The sequence below is a fragment of the Hippichthys cyanospilos genome, chromosome 5 (assembly GCF_059441005.1).
Source record: "Hippichthys cyanospilos isolate Australia breed blue-spotted pipefish chromosome 5, RoL_Hcya_1.0, whole genome shotgun sequence".
NCBI classification, from domain to species: Eukaryota; Metazoa; Chordata; class Actinopteri; order Syngnathiformes; family Syngnathidae; genus Hippichthys; species Hippichthys cyanospilos.
In genome coordinates this window covers 21,109,962-21,129,855 of record NC_142373.1, presented here as the reverse complement: position 1 = coordinate 21,129,855, position 19,894 = coordinate 21,109,962, and the positions used below count along the sequence as shown (strand labels likewise).

The 19,894-nt window shown below is 40.2% G+C and overlaps 2 protein-coding genes across 5 annotated transcripts in view; one reads left to right on the top strand and one right to left on the bottom strand.

Moving 5' to 3' along the window:
• il1rapl1a (interleukin 1 receptor accessory protein-like 1a) overlaps nt 1–10,661 on the top strand; it is a 238,461-nt gene extending 227,800 nt beyond the window's left edge. The window contains exons 9-12 of one of the 4 annotated variants that reach the window (XM_088415702.1): nt 598–741; nt 5,139–5,309; nt 5,962–6,006; nt 8,749–10,661. In XM_088415702.1, coding sequence (XP_088271828.1) covers nt 598–741; nt 5,139–5,309; nt 5,962–6,006; nt 8,749–9,470 — 1,082 coding nt within the window. In that variant the 3' untranslated portion in view covers nt 9,471–10,661. Of the gene's footprint in view, nt 1–594; nt 742–5,138; nt 5,310–5,961; nt 6,007–8,748 lie in introns of all 4 variants that reach the window. The other 3 variants (XM_088415701.1, XM_088415704.1, XM_088415703.1) reach the window with 3 other exon arrangements.
• Nucleotides 10,662–16,591: 5,930 nt separating this feature from the next.
• On the bottom strand, nt 16,592–19,630 carry nr0b1 (nuclear receptor subfamily 0, group B, member 1). Its single transcript, XM_088415293.1, has 2 exons — nt 18,736–19,630; nt 16,592–16,999 (listed from the first exon to the last, which is right to left on the bottom strand). The coding sequence occupies exons 1-2, from the start codon at nt 19,472–19,474 to the stop codon at nt 16,758–16,760; spliced, it is 981 nt and encodes a 326-aa protein (XP_088271419.1). The 5' UTR covers nt 19,475–19,630; the 3' UTR covers nt 16,592–16,757.
• Between the last annotated feature and the right edge of the window lie 264 nt (nt 19,631–19,894).

Below are 19,894 nucleotides of genomic sequence, written 5' to 3'. Positions count from 1 at the left end.
TTCTTTGACCTCCAAGTGTGTGAGACAATATTAATTCAAAGGTGTTTCCAAACTTTTGAGTGGCACTATAAAGATGAACATGCTCAACATTGTGGCACAATCATGTCAGTCAGCTGAAATTGAAATTGTGATTTAAGACACCGTTTCCGCATAAAGTAAGCTAATCTGTGCAGCATATCCCACAATCCAACTGAGACTGTTTATCTGTTTTGGGGCTGCTGTTTTGGTCAGCAACAGAGTTTAAAAGGGTTTGGCAGTTAACAAAATCTATGAACTGCTCATCCTCACTAGCTTGCAGGTCTACCGGAGTCCATTGGAAGGAACTACTAAAAAGTAATTTCACATACAATAATTTGTCCTCTTCAAGTATTGTGGTGCCTGTCATCAGTCATAGTTACTCCATGGCACCGCTTGAAGAATGGAGTGGTATTACAAGGAAGACCTACACAAGCTTCTTGGATCTGCATACAAAATTACAGAATCTTGACAATGTAATTTTGGAATCATTCACTTCCTTTTTGATCCTACCTCGACTGACATTTGGGGGTCCTGTGTGCGTGTGTGTGCTTGTGTGTGTATGTATATCGTCCTCAGCAGAGCTCATGTACACAGTGGAACTGGCCGGGGGTCTCGGTGCCATCCTGCTGCTGCTCATCTTCCTCATCTCGCTGTACAAATGCTACAGGATTGAGTTGATGCTTTTCTACAGGAGACACTTTGGCAGTGAGGATCTGGATGGAGGTAAACACCATCACGCCGTCGTGTTCCTAGAGTTTAGGTCAAGTCAGCATTAAGGCATGATTTTATCTGTGGTGAGCCACTTTAGTACCTGAATGCAAATTTTTGTATTTTAAATTTGATATAGTCCCAGCAATCTGTTGTCTTAATTTTTTATCTTTCTGGACTGCTTCCATTGTGTGTATATGGATATATATGTTTTTTTTTTCCATTCAACTTTGAGGCTTTTATTTTGTGTCACGTCTATTTAATCTATCTCGGTCTTTCAGGTTCAGTAGTGCTGGCTAATGTAACTTAAATAATTTGAAAAAAGATGTCTTTTTCTTTCTTTCCCAAGCTTTTGTTCAAGCTGGCTGGCCCAACGTAATGTCATTATTTTCCATTCTGTGAGTAGTTGGTATTAAGGAAGAATTTCATTCAAAATCAATGGTCGACTTTTATGTCAGATTTTTTCTGACGGAGCAAGCACTGATGTCATTGATCCATTCTACAAACTATACGTTGTATGAAGCTTTGAGAGGCTACATCATGCCATTTATTTGTACTAATCTGACAAACAAACAAACAAACAAAAAACAGCTGCAAACAATAAATGCAAATGCATTGTGAAAACTGAACAAAAAAAACGTAAAGGAAGCAAACTTAGAAGAAAAAAGCAAGTGCAAAAAACACACAGGGGTTAAAATAGTTACAAGAAAAGTAGCAAAACCATTCAAATAAAAATGCTGAAAAAAAATACGTGTGTGCAAACTCAAAACAAAATAAAGCTTATTTTTGTTACAATTTGGCGTGAATGTGGGAATTTTGGACCCAAAAGTAGGGAAGCTCAGAGGCAGGGAGAAAGAGCAGAAATCCATTTAATTAAACAACAATCTAAACAGAAACAGGAAGCGAGAAAAACCAGGGCAGCAAGTAACTACAAAGACAGGCATGCGGGTAAACGCGATAAGAATCTGACAAAGAGCGTCAGAAAGCAGAGACCTAAATACAAGCCAAATGGATGAGACAACAAGCAACACTTGGATTAGAGACAACGAAAGAGCTGATTGGTTAACACGAGGTTAACACCAAACCATGAAGAAAACCAGAATCCAAACCAAACACAGGCCATGACAAAAAAAATCTTTTCTTTGTGTTTGTGTGTCGCTGTTTTAATCTGTCTGTGTTTGGTTAGTTTGTTGTAAGTTTACTTCCATTTACTTACTGTGACTGCATCGTTTTATTTGTGTGTTTTTGCATTTTTGGTTTGCAGTTGTTGTCTTTTTTGCCTCATTCCTTCGTCTTTCTCCTGGTTGCAGTGTGGTTGCTCCTGTCGGCCACCGTGAAAATATAGTAATTTAATTATATTAATTTGTTTGCATCCATTATATCTGTCAAAATTTGTTTTTTTCACCAGACTGAACTTTCACTTTATGTCTTAAATGCCTTCTTGGGGTCATTTGATGTTTATCAATTAGAACCATGGAAACGATTATTAACCCATGGTAAAAATGTTTTATTTTGTATAGCTTATATTATAAGTAATTCAATACGTATTTTTGTTTATAAAATGTACGTAAATATATGCATTAAATACGTTATTTAATTAGACTAACTGCCCCATCTTGTGATCGAATCAGTGATCTGTTATTTTGAAACTTGCTGATCGGCGATGGCGATTAATCCCAAAATTTAGTATTAAGAAAGGGATTTAAACAAGTAGGCTCACACTCAAGACAGCTTTTCTATATGCAGCCCACCAATTAAATCTACTGTACCTCATATGCTTTACTCATGCCATCTTTTTTGTTTAAATGAAAGAGATCGTGCAAAAATGTCCATAGTTGCTGAAAGGAGCATCAAAACGTGAACTTTTGTGTTTCTTCTGCAGAATTTGCTTATATTCGGGATCTTTTTGAAAATGTTGTCTTTCTCACACATTCTGTCAAGCTCATGAATAATGGATGGGACATTGTTTTGCCGTCAAAAAACTTTCACATGATTAAGTCATACCGTCGGGGCTGTGCCGTTACAAGCTGTTTTGATTCCCACAACTTTGCTAGGTGGTTAATTTGCAAGGTTGGTTGCTAATTTGAGACAGAGTGTTTGATGTTGCCGTCCTACTGAGCGCAGGCAGCCCGGCATGGCCTTCCTTCGCAATCGTTTCAAAGACGCATGTGCTCCTCAAAGACTTTGTGAAAAAGCCCCTCTTTCCTTTTTGGTTGGCCCATATTCCAGTTTCCGCAGAGAATAATGACTAGGACTTACTGAACATGTCACAACTAATACTTTGTGCGGTCGTCTATTTTCTGCCTGTTCACTTTTTTCCGCTGTCTTGTGGGAAATCATTTTGAGGTGGTTCAGTATCTCTCCTCCACCAATTTATTTCCCAATCACCACAGGAATGTGGGCATTGTGAAGTTGTTGGTTCTCCAAGTTTACATCACAGGTTAATAGTGATGTGCTCCTGTCGCCATGGCAACCGTTGTCAGTCATACATACCACTGATGTGCTGTGAGATTCATGGTTAGTAACATTAGAGTCAGACTAACAAAGTTAAGTGCCTGTGGTGCATTTGCCTTCAAATGAGCAGGATGACGTCAAAACTCGTAACCTAGTATTTTCTTTTTTGACCATTTTTAAAAACTAACTTTTGATGTCAGTCTGCTAATTTAACAGCAAATATTTCGACATAATACTGTACAAACCTGGTCTTTATGACCTTCTGCCTCACATCTTAAATCCTCTACATTGATTTCTATCCAGTAGATCTCCTCTACAATGAAATCATGTTTGCAGCTAGAATTTTTTTCATAACGAGGGACTTTTCACTGTAGCAAATCTATGTCTCTAATGTTAACGTAAAAAAACATGTTGTGCAATCTAGAATCTGACTGAAGGTGAAAATAAAACCATCCATCTAGTCCAAATTGAAAAGAAAGAAAGAAAGAAAGAAAGAAAGAAACAATTGCCAAATTTACACTAAGCTTTCATTTTCATACTTAGCATCAATTTCTTACTTAATGTCTTTCTCTTTGCCTCATCCATATTTCATCTTTATTACTTTTAAACTGTCTTCAGGTGTTAAGCTTGACGCATCCGAGACCTCCCCACAGCACCAAATGAGGTCAAAATGACATTTTTTCTGCAACCACGCCACTCCGCACGGAACAGATTTTCTGCAAAGCGTACCTTCCGGAATTTCTGTACAAGCGGAAAACATGGTGTACATGGTGGACTTATTGCTTATGGAAGTTCGCCAATACAAACACCTTTATGATTCTGCTGAAAAACACTACCATGACCTTAAGTACGGTAAACAACTCCTGAGGAGCACCACGTTGGAGAGAGTCTGTTAAAAAACGCTTGGAAGAATTTAGATCATTTGGATCTACTGGGATTGTTATAGAGTGTCGTTTGTATGCTGTAGACACCATTTACTGCCACCTAGAGTATGGGAGAATATCATTTGACTGCAGAAGAAAGCCGCACTGAGTATTAAGTGCTGCAAAACACATACCGGCGCGTCAAGCATTACCCAAGATAGACTTTTGCTGTCGGCTTGTTTTTGCTATAGTGAATTTCAATGCTAGGCAAGTGCAGAGAAAAACATTTTGTGTAATGCAACATATTTCCTTGTAGGGAGAAGTAAGAAAGAGGGAAAGGCTTCAATGCATAAAGATTATTTCACACTGGGGCATTTTGTGCTTTGTTTGGCTTGATCTTTGTGTTTTGGCACCATCTCTGGCCGCTGTTGATATTAAATTTTGTAGTGAGTAAGAATGGTGTGGCTTCTGTTCAGTGCAGTCACTGCTGGGACACGCATGTTGTTCTGTCTCTGTGATATCTGGCCCACGAGTGCCTATAAAGTGTATTTTGTTTGCAAGAATGTTGTCATTTATGATAATATGTCCAAAATGTGTTTGCTTGTTGATCCAGCAACTTCTGACCGTGGTTACCATGCTAGCTAATGTTAGTTATCTTCAGCATGTTATCTCGTGCTGCCTTTTCATTAGCATTTCCGTTTGTGCCAGGTATTTCCCTTTGCTATATGTTAGCATATGCAAAGGTTTTGCATTGATATTAAACTTTTTGACTCTGTCTTTTGTATTGAAATCAATAGCATTTGTAATTTATTTACATAATTGATTTCATCAATGTAATTTGTGTACGTTTTTGTTAGATCTATAATACCAGCATATGGAACCTACCTGAATAAATGAGTTATTGCCATGTTTGACAATGGAGAGAGAGAGACACTGACAGCCTTTGTTTGGCGTATTTTCTTTTTTCTACAGTTTTACACTATATATAAAGGAAACGTACATGACCAAATCCATGCTACGTATCGGTTTTGACCTAAAAAGCCAGCGTTGGAATGTGGAAATTGATTTAATATAAAGCTCCTCTTCGTTTTCCAGAAAACAAGGACTATGACGCCTACCTGTCCTACACCAAAGTGGACCCTGACCAGTGGAGTCAGGAAACCCGTGAGGAGGAACGCTTTGCCCTGGAAATTCTCCCCGACGTGCTAGAGAAGCATTACGGCTACAAACTCTTCATCCCCGACCGGGACCTCATTCCAACTGGAAGTGAGCACCGATTTGCTTTGGATGATCATGTCACACATTTTCATGTTGAGTGTTTTCGTCTCTTGTGTTTTTGTCTCGTGTTTCGTGGACATTGTTCTTCAAGGCTTGAAAGCCCACTAGCTTCTCCTGGAATGTTTATTGTATAGTGTAATGGAGTGCACAGGGGGAGCTGATGTAATGAACACATTTCTCATGGAGCGTGCCTCGCCGCATGCATTTTTAAAATACTGAAAATTCCGTCTGAACAAATTCTCATGCATGCTAACTGTGCTTGGGAGGCTGTCTGAGGCACTGCTACATAGCGTGCTCTAGTTACTAGCGATGCGGCGTGTTTGTACTGTCGGCTTCATGCGGAACAGATGAAACGCAAACACGTCCTGGTTGGACCATACAGAATTAAACATCAGTGGGAAATGTGTTGAAGGCTCTGACTGCGCTGCCTCTTTGCTTTTAATCAAAGCGAAATTGCCGCCGGCGTAAGCGCCTGACACAATCATCGTGGATGATCGTCCAATCGGGAGGCCCGTGATTGAATCAAATGTGAAATGAAAGATCAATGAGAGCACATGAGGCCACTTTGACCAAGGCTGTTGTGTTGAGCATGTCTTGTGTTGTGTGTTCTTGACCTGAATGTCAACATGTTTATGTTTAGGTCTCACCACTGAGCATTACCAGGATGACACGCGACTCTTTGGAGGTACTTTGCCCTGAATCTTTTTGACATGCTATCAAATCATCAAGTTCAGATCCTCACTGGACGATGCGAATATATGCATCGAGAAACTTCAACTTTAAGCCACGGTACACACTCCACGATTATAAAGGGATTCACCGATTTTTAAAAATGCGAGAGACCCGGCAAATGGTAGATAGAATTTTAAAAACAAAACAAAAACCATTGTGTGTCCTTACCGTCAAAGTAAAATGAAGCGTAGTAGTACTCGAGGGAAACGGGAATAATCTAGATCTACTTTCTTCTGATTTGCTTTTCATCTTATTTCACATCATAATCACACAGTGTATACATTTTCAATTGTATACACTGAACAGGTTTAACATTTTAAATTATTTAGGGGAGATACGAGTCCTTAAGTAATTTCAGTACCTCGGTTCAAAAATTGCTCAAGGCCTTTTTTCTTTCCCCAAAAACCTGCTTATTAGTTTACACATCCGAAAAAATGTTGTCGCATCAACATTTGTTAAAGTTCTGCATGAAAGGGAAACACGCTGGAAATGGGGTGAGAATGGGGACTTCAATATAAACCTTATTTTACCAGATACTATATGGACGTGAATGCCTTGGTACACTTTTATTTTATTCTGTTTCAGCTTGCAAATGTATCTTTTGTACCAACATTTATAGATAGCTATTTGGAGGAGCAGGAAAGTTGTATGCTGTTCAGCAGTTTGAATTTAAATTGAAAAACTCTTGATCATCAAAAATGTATGAAAGTTAGCGATTAACTATTAAGTGTTATTTGGTCTTCTGTGTTTAAAAGTAATTTTCACCTCCCAAAATAAGGATATTTTCTTTTTATCCGACTACTCGATATTTTATTTGAATTTTTGTATGATAGCCAAATATGAAAAATACTTGATAGGTACATCCAAACAATTGCCATTCCAATTGTTTTCTATTTGTGTTAATAGATGGGGAGGAAAACCCATTCATAACACACCCTAAACCACAGGATAATGTTTTTTAGGCATGTTGTTGATTCATGGCCTAAACGATCTTTTTTCAAATTACCTACTGCTTTTTATCAACTTCATTTTTATACGTACAGTATCTTGCTGGCGGCTAAGCTACGGTACCCAATGCCAGGAAGAGAAAAATATGCTCCGGTGCCAAACCCTTTAAAAAAAAAGGGAAAAAAATGCTCTGATTTATGGATCCAAACTTGAAACTGATTGGTTGAAACAGAGAGGGCAGTATTTTGAAGACTATACAATAAAACCTTCAAGCTCCAGGCATCTTGGATGGGTTATCTGGAGGAAATTGGTCCCCCAGCACCAGCCATCTTCCATTACGTATTGTTTTGCCAGTATAGAAAAATATAGGGGTCCGTTCCGACAGCCGTGTCGCAACCAGAATTTGCACTTGAGATCGATTGCGTCACAGTCTATCTCTATATCTGGCTTAATTGGCAGATGTATTTTATGCTAAATCATTGGTTGTAATCATAATTTGCGACTCTGCAGACATTACGGAATCTTGTTCACTCCAATTACATTCTGTGCTGCCAGCGTGACTAATCCAAGGTTATTCATACCATGTTTTTTTTCCCTAATAAATTCAAAGAATTGATGTTTTTTGTTGGGAAAGGCGTTCCCTATATTTCCCGTGCATTGAATGTTTCTCTGCCTTTTTTTAAAACATTTATGGGTTTGGTATTATCTTTTTAGTCAATGCATTTCAATGGGCATCAATTTTACACACTATATTTTGAATATTCACGGCCGGTCACAATGTTGACTATATTGTAAATAATAATGATAACGCATTGGATTTATATGACGCTTTCTCTTTTGCTTGTGCACACTCGAAGCGCTCATAGGGGACACATTATTCACATACGCACACATTCACATTCTGAATGTGGTAAACTGCGCAAGTAGCCACAGCTGCCTGAGGCAGGTTGACAGTAACAACGAAAAAAAAAAAAAAACTGATGTTTAAATGGAGTAGATAGATTAGTCTGTTTTCTGATCAGAGAGCTGTTGTTGGTTTAACATGGTTCCAAGATCCTGATCTCCCCCCCGAAAAAAAAAAAAACATATACGAGCATTTTTATTGTAATTCTAGTTTTGCATACTCCTTTGGAAGTAAAATTATTCCCATCATGGCTTGGTTAGGCATTCTTTGTAAGCATTTGTGAAACAGGAAAAAGGACTAATACTAAACTAATGGTGCCAGAGCAAGACACAAGGTCCAGTACCAGGGTTGTCGTCAAATCCAACTACTTCCAATCCAAGTCAAGTTTGAGTTAATAATGCTCCAAGTTTAACTCAAGCTTGAGTTACTAAGCTCCAGATCCAAGTCAATTCTTCGTCCACTAACCCAAGTCAATAAGAAATCAGGAGTTAAACATCCGTGTTATTTCTCCATCCATCCATCCATAGATCCATCCATCCATCCATTCATTTATTTAGCAGCGCTAAATAATATCATTATATTACTAGTAAGTGAGATTAAAAAGTAATAAGGTCCTGAAATATGTATTTATAGTGGATAGATTGCAGATGGATGAAATGATGGCTTCATTGATTGGTTAGAGGCTTAGACGCCTACTGGGAAATGGGCTATTGTCTTGTGTCCTACACTGTGCGTCTGTCAGTCGTCCCTTGTCGTCCAACAAGCAAACCTCTTCGGTCCTCCCACCGCCGGAATATTTTATTCGTTTTAGCTTCTGTTCACCAGACTTGTTGTTTCCCGCAGCTTACATCGAGGACGTGGCGCGCTGCGTGGATCAGAGCAAGCGCCTGATCATCGTCATGACGCCCAACTACGTAGTGCGGCGCGGCTGGAGCATCTTCGAGCTGGAGACGCGCCTGCGCAACATGCTGGTCACCGGCGAGATCAAGGTGATCCTGATCGAGTGCGCCGAGCTGCGCGGCATCATGAATTACCAGGAGGTGGAGGCCCTCAAGCACACCATCAAGACCCTCACCGTCATCAAGTGGCGCGGCCCCAAGAGCAACAAGCTGCACTCCAAGTTCTGGAAGCAGCTGCAGTACGAGATGCCCTTCCGGCGCACCGAGCCCATGCTGGGCCACGAGCCGGCGCTGGACGTCAGCGAGCAGGGCGCTTTCGGCGAGCTGCAGACCGTCTCCGCCATCTCCATGGCGGCGGCCACCTCCACCGCCATGGCCACCGCCCACCCGGAGCTGCGCTCGTCCTTCCACAACTCCTACCACACCACCGTGAGGCAGAAACACTACTACCGCAGCTACGAGTACGACCTGCCCGCCGGGGGGACCCTGCCGCCGCTCTCTTCGCTGGGGAGCCAGCACACCTACTGCAACATCCCCCTGACGCTGCTCAACGGCCAGAGGCCGCCCGGGAAGAGCCGCGAGCACAGCCTGGAGGAGGCGCACGCCAACAACGCCATGCTGCCCCTGCTGCCCCGCGAGACCAGCATCTCCAGCGTCATCTGGTAACCCGCCCGCAGCCCGGCTAAAAGTGGTTTTTCGCTTTTTTCAGGGGGAGGCGACATTTTCCCCGAAAGGACCGACGCTCTGTTACGGCTCATTTTCTACGTGGAGATTCGTAACCGTCCACGTGGAGCAACGCTATCGTGGACACACGCTAACACACTCATACACGTGTATGCGCACACATGCATCCATCCGCGCAAAAGGAAAACAGGGTCTTGTACATAGATCTCCATTCATTTGTAGCATTCCTCTTCTGTTTTCTCATTCACGCGTCTGTTGCCTTCTCCATCCTAGGAGTTTGCTTTAACTTCCAGAGGTGTGGATTTATTTTGTATCACCTTTTTCTTTTCTTTTTTTTTCTATTTCAATGCCCATGTGCTTGTTTGCAAAGCCAGTTATGCAGTGTACTCTTTCGTTTGAAAATCTTTGCATTCTTTCTAGGGTTTCCTGGACATTTTTCAGCTTCCAGGAACTGCAAGGACTTCTTTTTATTTTTTTTTTATTTTTTTTTTTGGGGGGGGGGTGCTGTAAAAGGTGTATCTACTTTAAAGAGTTAATATCACACAAAAAAAAAATCCTAGAATATGCAAAAATAAAAAGCGTGGGGCTGAGAAGGAGGGGGCGGGGCTTGTCCACATCAATCAGCTCCCTGCAGCAGAAGATGACGATGTTCGGTATTTTCTACTTGAGACGCTGTTTGAGAATGCCTCACCTTAAAAAAGAACATGTAGAATATTTTAAAAAATAACTCTATTTTTATAAACGGTTGCCTGAGGACTCCAATTTTGTTGTTTCATCCACCACGGGAGGACAATTCAGTGTTTTGTACACGACTTTTGAATCCCACACAAACTTAAATCATTTTCATTGTTTGTTTTTGAAAAAAAAAAAAAAATCAATATTCACATTCTGATAACTGCTTTGGTTTCCTATGTAACAATAATTCATGTTTAAGGCAAGAAAAAGAGTACATTTGTGTTTGGGGGGAAAAGACTTTAGATATATTTGAAGGTGTGACTTTTTTGAGTATGCATAGCAAATAGATATGTATTCTATAAATAATATAGATATTTATATAAATATATAAACACAATTTTCACGCGGAGAGAAATGTCTATCTTTATAGGAACACGAGTCATGATCAGTTGCCCTTATACTTTCTCACTGCACATTAAAAACAACCTTGATTTCCTTTGTACGCCTCCCCTTTTGTGTGCAACTCCTGTTGACGCTCAAAAACTTGATACAGTAACAAAACAAGTGTCAATCAGTCTGTCAGGTTAATTAAAATACTCTAGTAACATTTCCAGTGTTGAAGAGGATTTCATTTGATGTGGAGATGTGTTTTTTAGTTTATTTTCCAGTCGATTCTGATACGATTATTCCCGAATTCCATGTGCGCTTATTATGCTGTAGAGGGCCTTGTTTTTTTCTCCTCTGTACTGTTTGTCCTCACGAGTGTCACGAGTATGATGGAGTCTAGCTGACTTTAGGTGAGAGGTAAGTCACACCCTGGAGTGGAGCTATGTGGGGGGGCAGCTATGCCAAGACCACCTCTTGACACTCTGGCCACCTCCACAATTTATCTCTGTCAATTTTCTGCCATTTTCACAAGAATGCAGTATTCTTTAACCTTTAGATGAATTATGACAATGATAAAGCTTCACTTTCACATTATTGTGAGGGAATCAGCATGGCAAAGAAGTTATTATTCATCATGCCAGCCACAATCACGAGTTACATGAAATAAAATGCAAATTAATAGTGCACCATTCGTGCACGCTCTCAAAATAAAAGTAGAAACAAACCTTAGTAAAAAGCAAATTTCAGAATTGTAAAAGGGCTCACCCATACTTTCCACAGTTTAATATGTGCATATAAATGTTGAAATCTTACCTTTGGCACTTTGCGATTTGTTGTGAAATGTGAGGGTTTTTTTTTTGTTTTGTTTTGGGTTTTTTTAAGTACTGACATTTCCAACCAGGATTTTGTCTGAACCCTCCTAAAACCATTCGGCCAATAAACATCCATCATTATGACCGCTTATCATCACGAGGGTCGCGGGGCTCAGTAGTCAAAAACAGCCAAAAACAGAGGAGTTTTACTGAAATCAAAATGAAACAAAGCAAAACACACATTAAGAGATTGTACACAGCAACACATGTTCCTCCTAGCAAATGAGTTCCCTCCAGAAATCACAACTCATAACTTTGTAACTAATAAATTCAATTTGCTATTTACTTGGCCAACTGAGTGCAAAATCTTTTATCGCCAACTCCGAAATGAAAATAAGATTAAACCACACTAACATCTCCTCAGATAAGGTGGGAGTGTATTTACTCTTGCACAGGCAGTACAAGGGTGCTTTTCCCTTTTGTGATGTTACAGTGATGAGAGAACAGGTGTCCTTTATTACCTGCTGAGAGCGCAGGATAAGCAAGGAATTCTTAGAAATGCATAAATAGAGGATGATAACAGAAAACAACATCTGTGTGTGTTTAGCTTGATAAATTAAACTCATAACATAGCTTAAAAGTTCCAAAAAGTTGGATTTCTATCATATGAATTGATGGATTTTTCTCATGAATGTGGTGAGGATTGTTCTAGAAAGGTGAGGGTTTTATGTCATGAAACCCTGACTGCGGGTGGTATGACGAATAATGATGCATTTACACATGCACGGCCCTGAAAAATTTCTGGCTATGTCCCTGCCCCCACAGCTAACATAGGGTGACCAGATGGCTGTGTTTAACAGGGGCAGTCTTGCTTTGGAGCCTTGTGTCAGTTTGTTTTTTTGAGCCAAATCAATGTCAATCACAAAGTTGTCATGGCGATACATATGATAAACAAATCCAAAAGGAATTCAACTGCTTAATTCCATCCTTTTTAGTTTCACGATGACAATTGCGTCATACTGAAACTTTCAACAACTCCCTGCGTGAACCATGGAGAGCGTAGTCAGACTGAATGAGACGTTTTCAATGTAGGACTCTGATGTATGTTGTGCCAAATGATTTTCAGTTTTAGGAACAAGATCATGTGCCTGCATTCAGTGATCAATAGCTGCGTGGATAAGCAAAAGATAGCAAAGTATTGCAATTGTTGAGTTGTGATAGATTCATAGGCCACTCAGACAGAAGGACATCTCAGGCATCTAACATAGAAATGCTTATTCAATGCACCAAACAGCAATGAGAAGTCGGTGAGCACATTGCAAAGGGTACATGGAAACGTATTTAACTAATTAATTTGATAAACCGAAATTAGAACAGCTTTATGTCAAGTCATATTACTGGGTCCCGAGATCCAAACTTAACCACGTTGATAAAACACCAGGACTGAGCAAAAAGTATTGGTGAGTGCATTGACTTTCTTGGACGCTGTTGTAGTGTCAGCCACAATAGCATTAGCTAAAACTGTGCTTCTCAAATAGTGGGGCGGGTACACTTGGGGTGCATTGGTGACGCCAGGCTTTGTTTTTGTCATGTGAGTTGTAATTGCAATAAAATAAGAATTTTCATCATGTGTTTTTTTTTGTTTGTTTTGTTTCAGGCGCTTTGATGCACTTGGTTATGTTTTTCTGTTTTAGACTAAGCTGTGAAAAATAATCAACAGTTGTTAGAAGTTGATCTATATTGCTTTTTTTTCATGTTAATGTTAAAAAGGAAGCAGGTTTAGGTATACTTCAAGAATTTTTATAGTTAATAATCTTATTTATAGTCAGCATGTTGAAGGGGGGGGGGGGGGGGGGTTGACAAAATATAATTGAGAAGCACTGAGCTAAAGTAATAACAGAACCACCAGATTAACTAGATATTTTGATTTGTTACTTTTTTCTGAAAACCTAGTCAAAAAAGCCCTCTAATGATATGGATGAAGACTGATCTTTGTCCTTTTTTTAATGAATGGGATTTTGTGTCTCGTTTATTTGCTTTTAATGTGAGTAAAAACAAAAACCAGTATGTCAGTGTCCTGTATCGATATCAAAGATATAGAATAAAAGCTGAAAATCCTTGCCTTATACGTCTACAATTAACCCAAGCACATTTCTTGTTTGTGCGCTTAAAGTGCACTTCATGACCAATGCGGCATTGCACCCTGCCAAGGAGTTATAATTACGGTTTTAATTTATAACTTATGATCAATAAATGTGCGAGGCATGATGCGTCTATTGACACCTAAGTGGACAACGCAACTCGAAAGTGTGCTGGTTTTTCTGTTGCTCAAGTAGAACGTTTATTAATACATGAATGCTGCCAAACAGTGCCATCTCCTGGGAATCCACACAGACACATGCACGCACGAACACACGCAAACGCGCGCGCGGACAAAATTTAGGATAGTAAACAACTGTCAACATGGGCCCCGCAGACAACTGTAAGTAAAAGTAGGCCAAAATTACAAAGGCAAAAAGAAAAAAACTGACGGTTCGGTTATTTACTACACTGCACAAATACGCAATAACATTATCTCAGTAGATTAGTCACGTCTTGTGAAACCATGTTTCGAGATGAACTTGACATTTTGAAGGAAATCAGACCTTCAACGGTAGAAGTTATCCATAGTATACATTTCTGCTTTTAGGGGACCGCCACAGATGTAAGATTTTTGGTCAACCTTGTGGAGCTCAGTTTTGTTTATATTGCTTGTCAAGTCACGTTTTTTTTTCCTGATCATGGATCAGTGACGGCTGGCCAAAAGAGGGCAGCAGGATGCCATTCCACTATAATTGCCACATTACTTTGTATAATATAAATTTATCATAACGTAGTCTATGTTCAAACTTTAACAAAGGGTATTGTCCAAACATTTTCAAAAATACTTAGGATGGAGCAATATCTTTATTTGGATGCACATCTCACGTCACAATATGCTGTTTTCTTTTTAACACAGACACGAACCCCGACCTTATAAAGAAGGAACAACTACTTTTCAGTGGCGCCCCCTAACGGAGAAGTTAACTGCAATTACCCTTTATTTCTCCGTTGGGGAAAAAAGAAAATCCTCGGTCTTCCGTATCGTAAATTGCTATGCAATCATACAGGGCTTTTCATTCATGCATATTTGGCCACACCCAAGATGCACAAACAGCACACGTGCACACACCCGTAGTAGCTGGTTGGGGCTTTAATGTTGAGAGCCACCTTGACTTTTATTGGAAGACAGCAGATTTTCACAGCAGATCTTCACAGTTTTTATTACCCACAGCAATTAACACGTTAATTGAAGACAAATTGGGTTGCGCTGAAAAAGCGCGCAAACGCATATCCATATCTTCTTGCGTAAGAATCATTCTTTGATTTACTTATTTTCAGATTGACCACCAGAGGGCAGAAGAGATTTCGCTGCAACCAAGTGCTACTGCTTCATATACACACACACACACAAACACACACCCACGCACCCACGCACACGCAACCACGACGCACGCACAAACACGTGTGTGTATATATATATATATATATATATATATATATATATATATATATATATATATATATATATATATATATATATATATATAATATATTTATATATTATATATATTTTATATTATATTATTTTTTATATTATTATCATTTTTCACAGTTTTTATTTAATTCACTGTCTTGTAACAATAAAATAATAAGTCTTTTTTACTAAAGATATGAATAATAAGTTACGCTTTTAACAGGTTTGTTTTCCTTCGGATTCGACATGGTCACTGTTTTTTTTTTTGAAAGAAGACTACTTACTTACTTACTTACTTACTTACTACTACTTACTACTTACTACTTACTTTCTGAAAAACAACAAAGTATACATCATTTGAAAAAATTGACAAGTACATTTTGTGTGTGTGTGTGTGTGGGGGGGGGGGTATATAGAAAGCCCTTGTTTTTGTTCATATTTTTTCATGTAATAGGAAGGTGTTTTGTTAAAGCTTTAAAATTACATTTTGATTTTTATTTCCTGAGGAGAAGAAAAAAGAAAAAACGTAACCATGTTCAGTAAAACAAAAAACTAACCCCTGGGTGTCCGGGGATCTTTCACTAGCCTGACACAACTTTTTTGAAAGGGTCATAACATCGTCAAATCTAAACATATACTTGCTTTATATATACTTTATACGTATATATATATATATATATATATATATATATATATATATATATATATATATATATATATATATATATATATATAGATATATAGATATATATATATATACATATAGATGTATGAAATTTAAATAGGAATATTTATTGTGTCATAAATAGAGTTTTATGACTTTTGAAGACTTTTGCGTAATGGTAGTCTGGGCTAAGCCAACCATTGAAGTCACTGAAAGCCTTGCAAATTTCATAAATTGCCCTCTAGTGCCACTGGGTGGTTTTAAGGTCTCAGTAGAAAAATTTCAATTGCACCCTGTTTGCGAGTTGCTGGTGAAAAGATTCATGCAAAAGTGGGGTTAAACGCATAATAAAAATCAGGTTTTCAATATGTCCAAAATTGACATTTTAAATGGCAGCAAAAGAGCTCGACATGGGCGAAATTTGACACCTATAGGGTGTACCTCTCGAATTCTTGTTTGCAAGCATTTAGAAAGGACGGAAACATGGCAGATTGAAAGTCGTCATGTCTTGACAGTCTATGCAATATTTTAGCCTTCTTGTGTTTTTCCTTTGATATCACACATCAAAAACATAAAAAACCCTGAGTTGGGTTAAAATTTCCTGCAGGGTTTTTTTTTTTTTTTTTTCAAGAAAATGAAGACCATGGATAGAGTTTTACTGGCCATATGTGAGGTGTTGGGATGGCAGCGGTAAATTAAACTGGGTTTTATTTTTGCTTTTACTAAAGTAATAAATCGTGCATTGCGCAGGTGTCTCTAATGTTATGTCTCGGGGAGTGTTTATTCCTGTTAAATGAAGCATCCCGCTGGCTTACATTTGTCACAGACACTTTATCAAAACGTAAACAAGCTGCTGGCCTAAATCAGTGTGACCCAAATTCGCTGAAGGTAAACGTGTGAGTTTTGTCAGCCATTTATCTGCATGTATCATGTAGCTCCGAGGTCAGGTGACCCTGAGGAAAGTGTGTCAATAACAGCACTGAAGAACAACACTTGAGGCTGTTTATTTTAGAAAAATAGTTTATAAAACAAATAAGTTAAGCTATACAGCCACTGTTTTCACGTAACATAAAGCATTCACGCACGCACACATTCTTTTTTTATAAGCGCTTTTCACTTGTCCAGTCAGAGCTTTACGGTCCATCTGGTCACCGAGACTGAGGGAAGCGGGGTCCTTACTTCCCGTAGAACATCTCCATGAGCACCTCCTCGATGTTGACGCTGCCGATGATGGGCTTGAAGAAGAGCTGGGCCACCACTGACGGACTGATGGACCTCAGCATGGAGAGGGCGATGAGCAGTTTGGCGAAGCGCGTGGCGTCCTCGCGGTGGATCAGCCGGACGTGCTCGTTGAGTGCTTGGTGGGCCTCGCGCCGCAGCGACTGGATGTACGGTAGGCAGCGAAGACCCTCAAGATCTGGACAGACATGGAGGACGTGATGGAAAAACAACAACGTTAAGCGAGATTAGAGCCACTTCCGGGATGATTAAAATAGAGATTCTGAAGAACTTCAATGAAGTACAGTCAATGACATCTAATACAAAAGTTACTGTTCATCCAAACGTTTATGTTAATGGTTATACTGTACAGTACTGCAGTTGTTGTGACATCCCTGCCAGTATGTGTGATTGTGCGCTTGCAGAACTGCACTGCATTGTACTGACGACTGTTTATCAGAGTTGCCAAAGTATTAGAAACATCTATGTATCAACAAACAATTCTGCAACACAGATGATGATGATGCTGGTGAAGATGATGATGATGGGACTAGTAATGGGATGATGACAATTGTGATTGTGATGATGAATGTGATCATTTATTATTATTGCCATCATTATTAGGCAGCTGAATTATTGTCATTACACAAAGTAACTGTGCTTCACGCAAGCAGAGAAAAAGAACCAAAATGATTATAGTCTGAATAATTTGTATTAATATTTATATTTACAAATGTGCCACACAACACATCTTTTAATGGGATAAGGTATGGTTTAGTTTGGAGTTATAAGGAAAAAAAGCATAACAAAGTACAACAATATTAACTAATATCTTCACACACATTAAGCAAAAAATTGGTCAGAATTTAACCAATGCAGTTGGTTATTGGACTACCAATGTTATTGGTTAGACAAAACTACCAATGAAATTGGTGAGCGAGAGTGCACTTCATGACTCCTAAATTATCATAGCATTATCTGTATATGTTTACTATGGTATGGTGGTTAGCATATCTGGCTCCCAACACAGAGAAACAGCCAGAATTTTAATCCACACGAAAGCAATTCATTTGTGGTTAGTCAGGTTTTCTCCTATGTTGCAACAACATACTGGGAATTGACCACTCTAAATTGTCCCAAAAAGTGTGAATGGCTTTTTTTTTTTTTGGCGGCTATATAACCAACACCATGGTGAAAATTACTAAATTGTATATAGGCTCTATCTCTGATCTATGTATACTGGTTGTAAACACTGCCATTCTAAGTTGGCCCCATACCAACTAGATCAAGTTTTTTTGGTCAATTTGACAAGTCCGTTTTTAGAGTGTAACTTTAAAAACGTATGCAGATTTGCCATGTATGCAGATTTTTGAAATTCAATTTGTAAAAACGTTTTTTTCAATAATTTTATTTTTGTAATCAAAAATGTGAAGCAACATAGTGAAAACGCATGACCACTTAAGTTCTGATGAAAGTATACAATTCAATTTACCTTTTATTGTATACTTTAACTCCTGAGCAGTGCTTTCAAACTCTCTATCAATGGTGCAGAAGAGAAATTTCTAATCTTGGGGTGTTTTTTTCAGACCCTTAGAAAAGGGGCACCCAGTATTATGCAAAACAGAATATATTTCTAAATTAACAATTTTTTTAACCATCTGTTGTAGCAAATAGTATCTTAGTGAATATTTAGGGTTTTGAAAGTATTAAAAGTAAGATATAATAAATAGCCTATATAGTAAAATACAACGCAATTAAATGTTTAAAAAATATATTCTGTTAAAGTAGCATATATGTTTTAACTTACTTTGTAATAAAATACAAGTCTAACTTTATATTATGTTTGTTTTCAACCATGTAGGCGAGTCTACTCTTCAAAAAAGGCGAGGGTAAGAACGCCATTTCGGGTGCCCCGATAAGGCTGACGGGACTCACCCGGGTTGAAGAGCACGGCTCCCTTAAGGTAAGCGTACTCCTTGGTGCTGATGTCCACACTCCAGCACTTCTTCAGGACGCCTTTAATGGCTTCGATGTCGGCCAGCGAGACGCCCCGACTCGGACCCGCCGCCGCCACCACCGGCGCCGCCGCCCCCTCGTTCTGGCCCTGGGGCGCCCCGGTGAGGATCCGCTGCAGCATGCTCGGCTCAACCGTCTCCGTGGTCTCAAAGTCCACGCGGTCCTGCGCCAAGCCGAGCACCAGCAGGGGCGCCCAGCCGCTCCGGATCAGAACCACCTGCTCGTCCTCGGGCAGCTCCCTGAAGCAAGGCACGTTCTTGACGAAGCGCAGGGTCTTGACCAGGATGGCGGAGGCCGCTTTGCACGTCACCTGCGGGGAGCGGAGGACCCCTCGGCGCCGCGTTGCCCCGCAGGAGCACGCCGACGCGGCCGCACTCGCAGCCGCAGTCGCTTGCAGCTGCCGGGGCTCGTGATGTCGCCACGCCGTCCCGGAGGCTGCAGAAGAGGCGGACGCTGACGACGAGGAAGTCCCTCGGATGTGGACCAAGTTGTGGAGCGTTTCGCGGTGTTGCTGTTGTTGTTGCTCCTCTCTGTCACTCTTCAGAATGCTGTAAAGGATGCTGCCCGTGCCGGTGCCAGTGCCGGTGCCGCCGCTGTTGCTGCTGCTGCCGTCGAGGCTCGCACCCCGACAGCGGCAGCCCTCCAGCGTGGTGGCCATGACCAGCGCGGCGCGTCCCTTACGGAAGGTCAGTGCGGAGGAGGCGCTGTTTTGTTTGGAGCTCCAGATAGCCTCCGAGAAAAGGGCGACGCGCTGTTTGGGGGCGCGCTCCCGTGTGTGCCTGCACTTTCTCTGTTTCCTTTTTTTTACCCGTCCCCCCCACTTACACCCGGACGCTCCAACCACCTCCCACAAGCACAAGGCACCTCCTTAACTCTCTTTTTCGCTCTCTCTCTCTCTCGTCGCTTGGGGGGGGGGGGGAGTTTGGAAAATTTCTGGGCTCGAGGCAGGGATGTGCGTAAAGGTGTCTCAACAGGGCAGTGGCCCGGCATCCACCTCGAGGAGGACTTCCATATTGTGAAACATTTCTATGATTGTTTGCTGGTAGGGCATGCTGTAAGTCCACTGGGCATAAAGTTG

What these genes read in the sequence shown, in the direction of transcription:
- nr0b1 (XM_088415293.1), bottom strand. Translation starts at nt 19,474, where the DNA reads ATGGCCACCACGCTGGAGGGCTGCCGCTGTCGGGGTGCGAGCCTCGAC. An exon ending in AGCCGTGCTCTTCAACCCGG is followed by an intron (nt 17,000 to 18,735) that starts GTGAGTCCCGTC and finishes ATGTCTGTCCAG; the next exon opens with ATCTTGAGGGTCTTCGCTGC.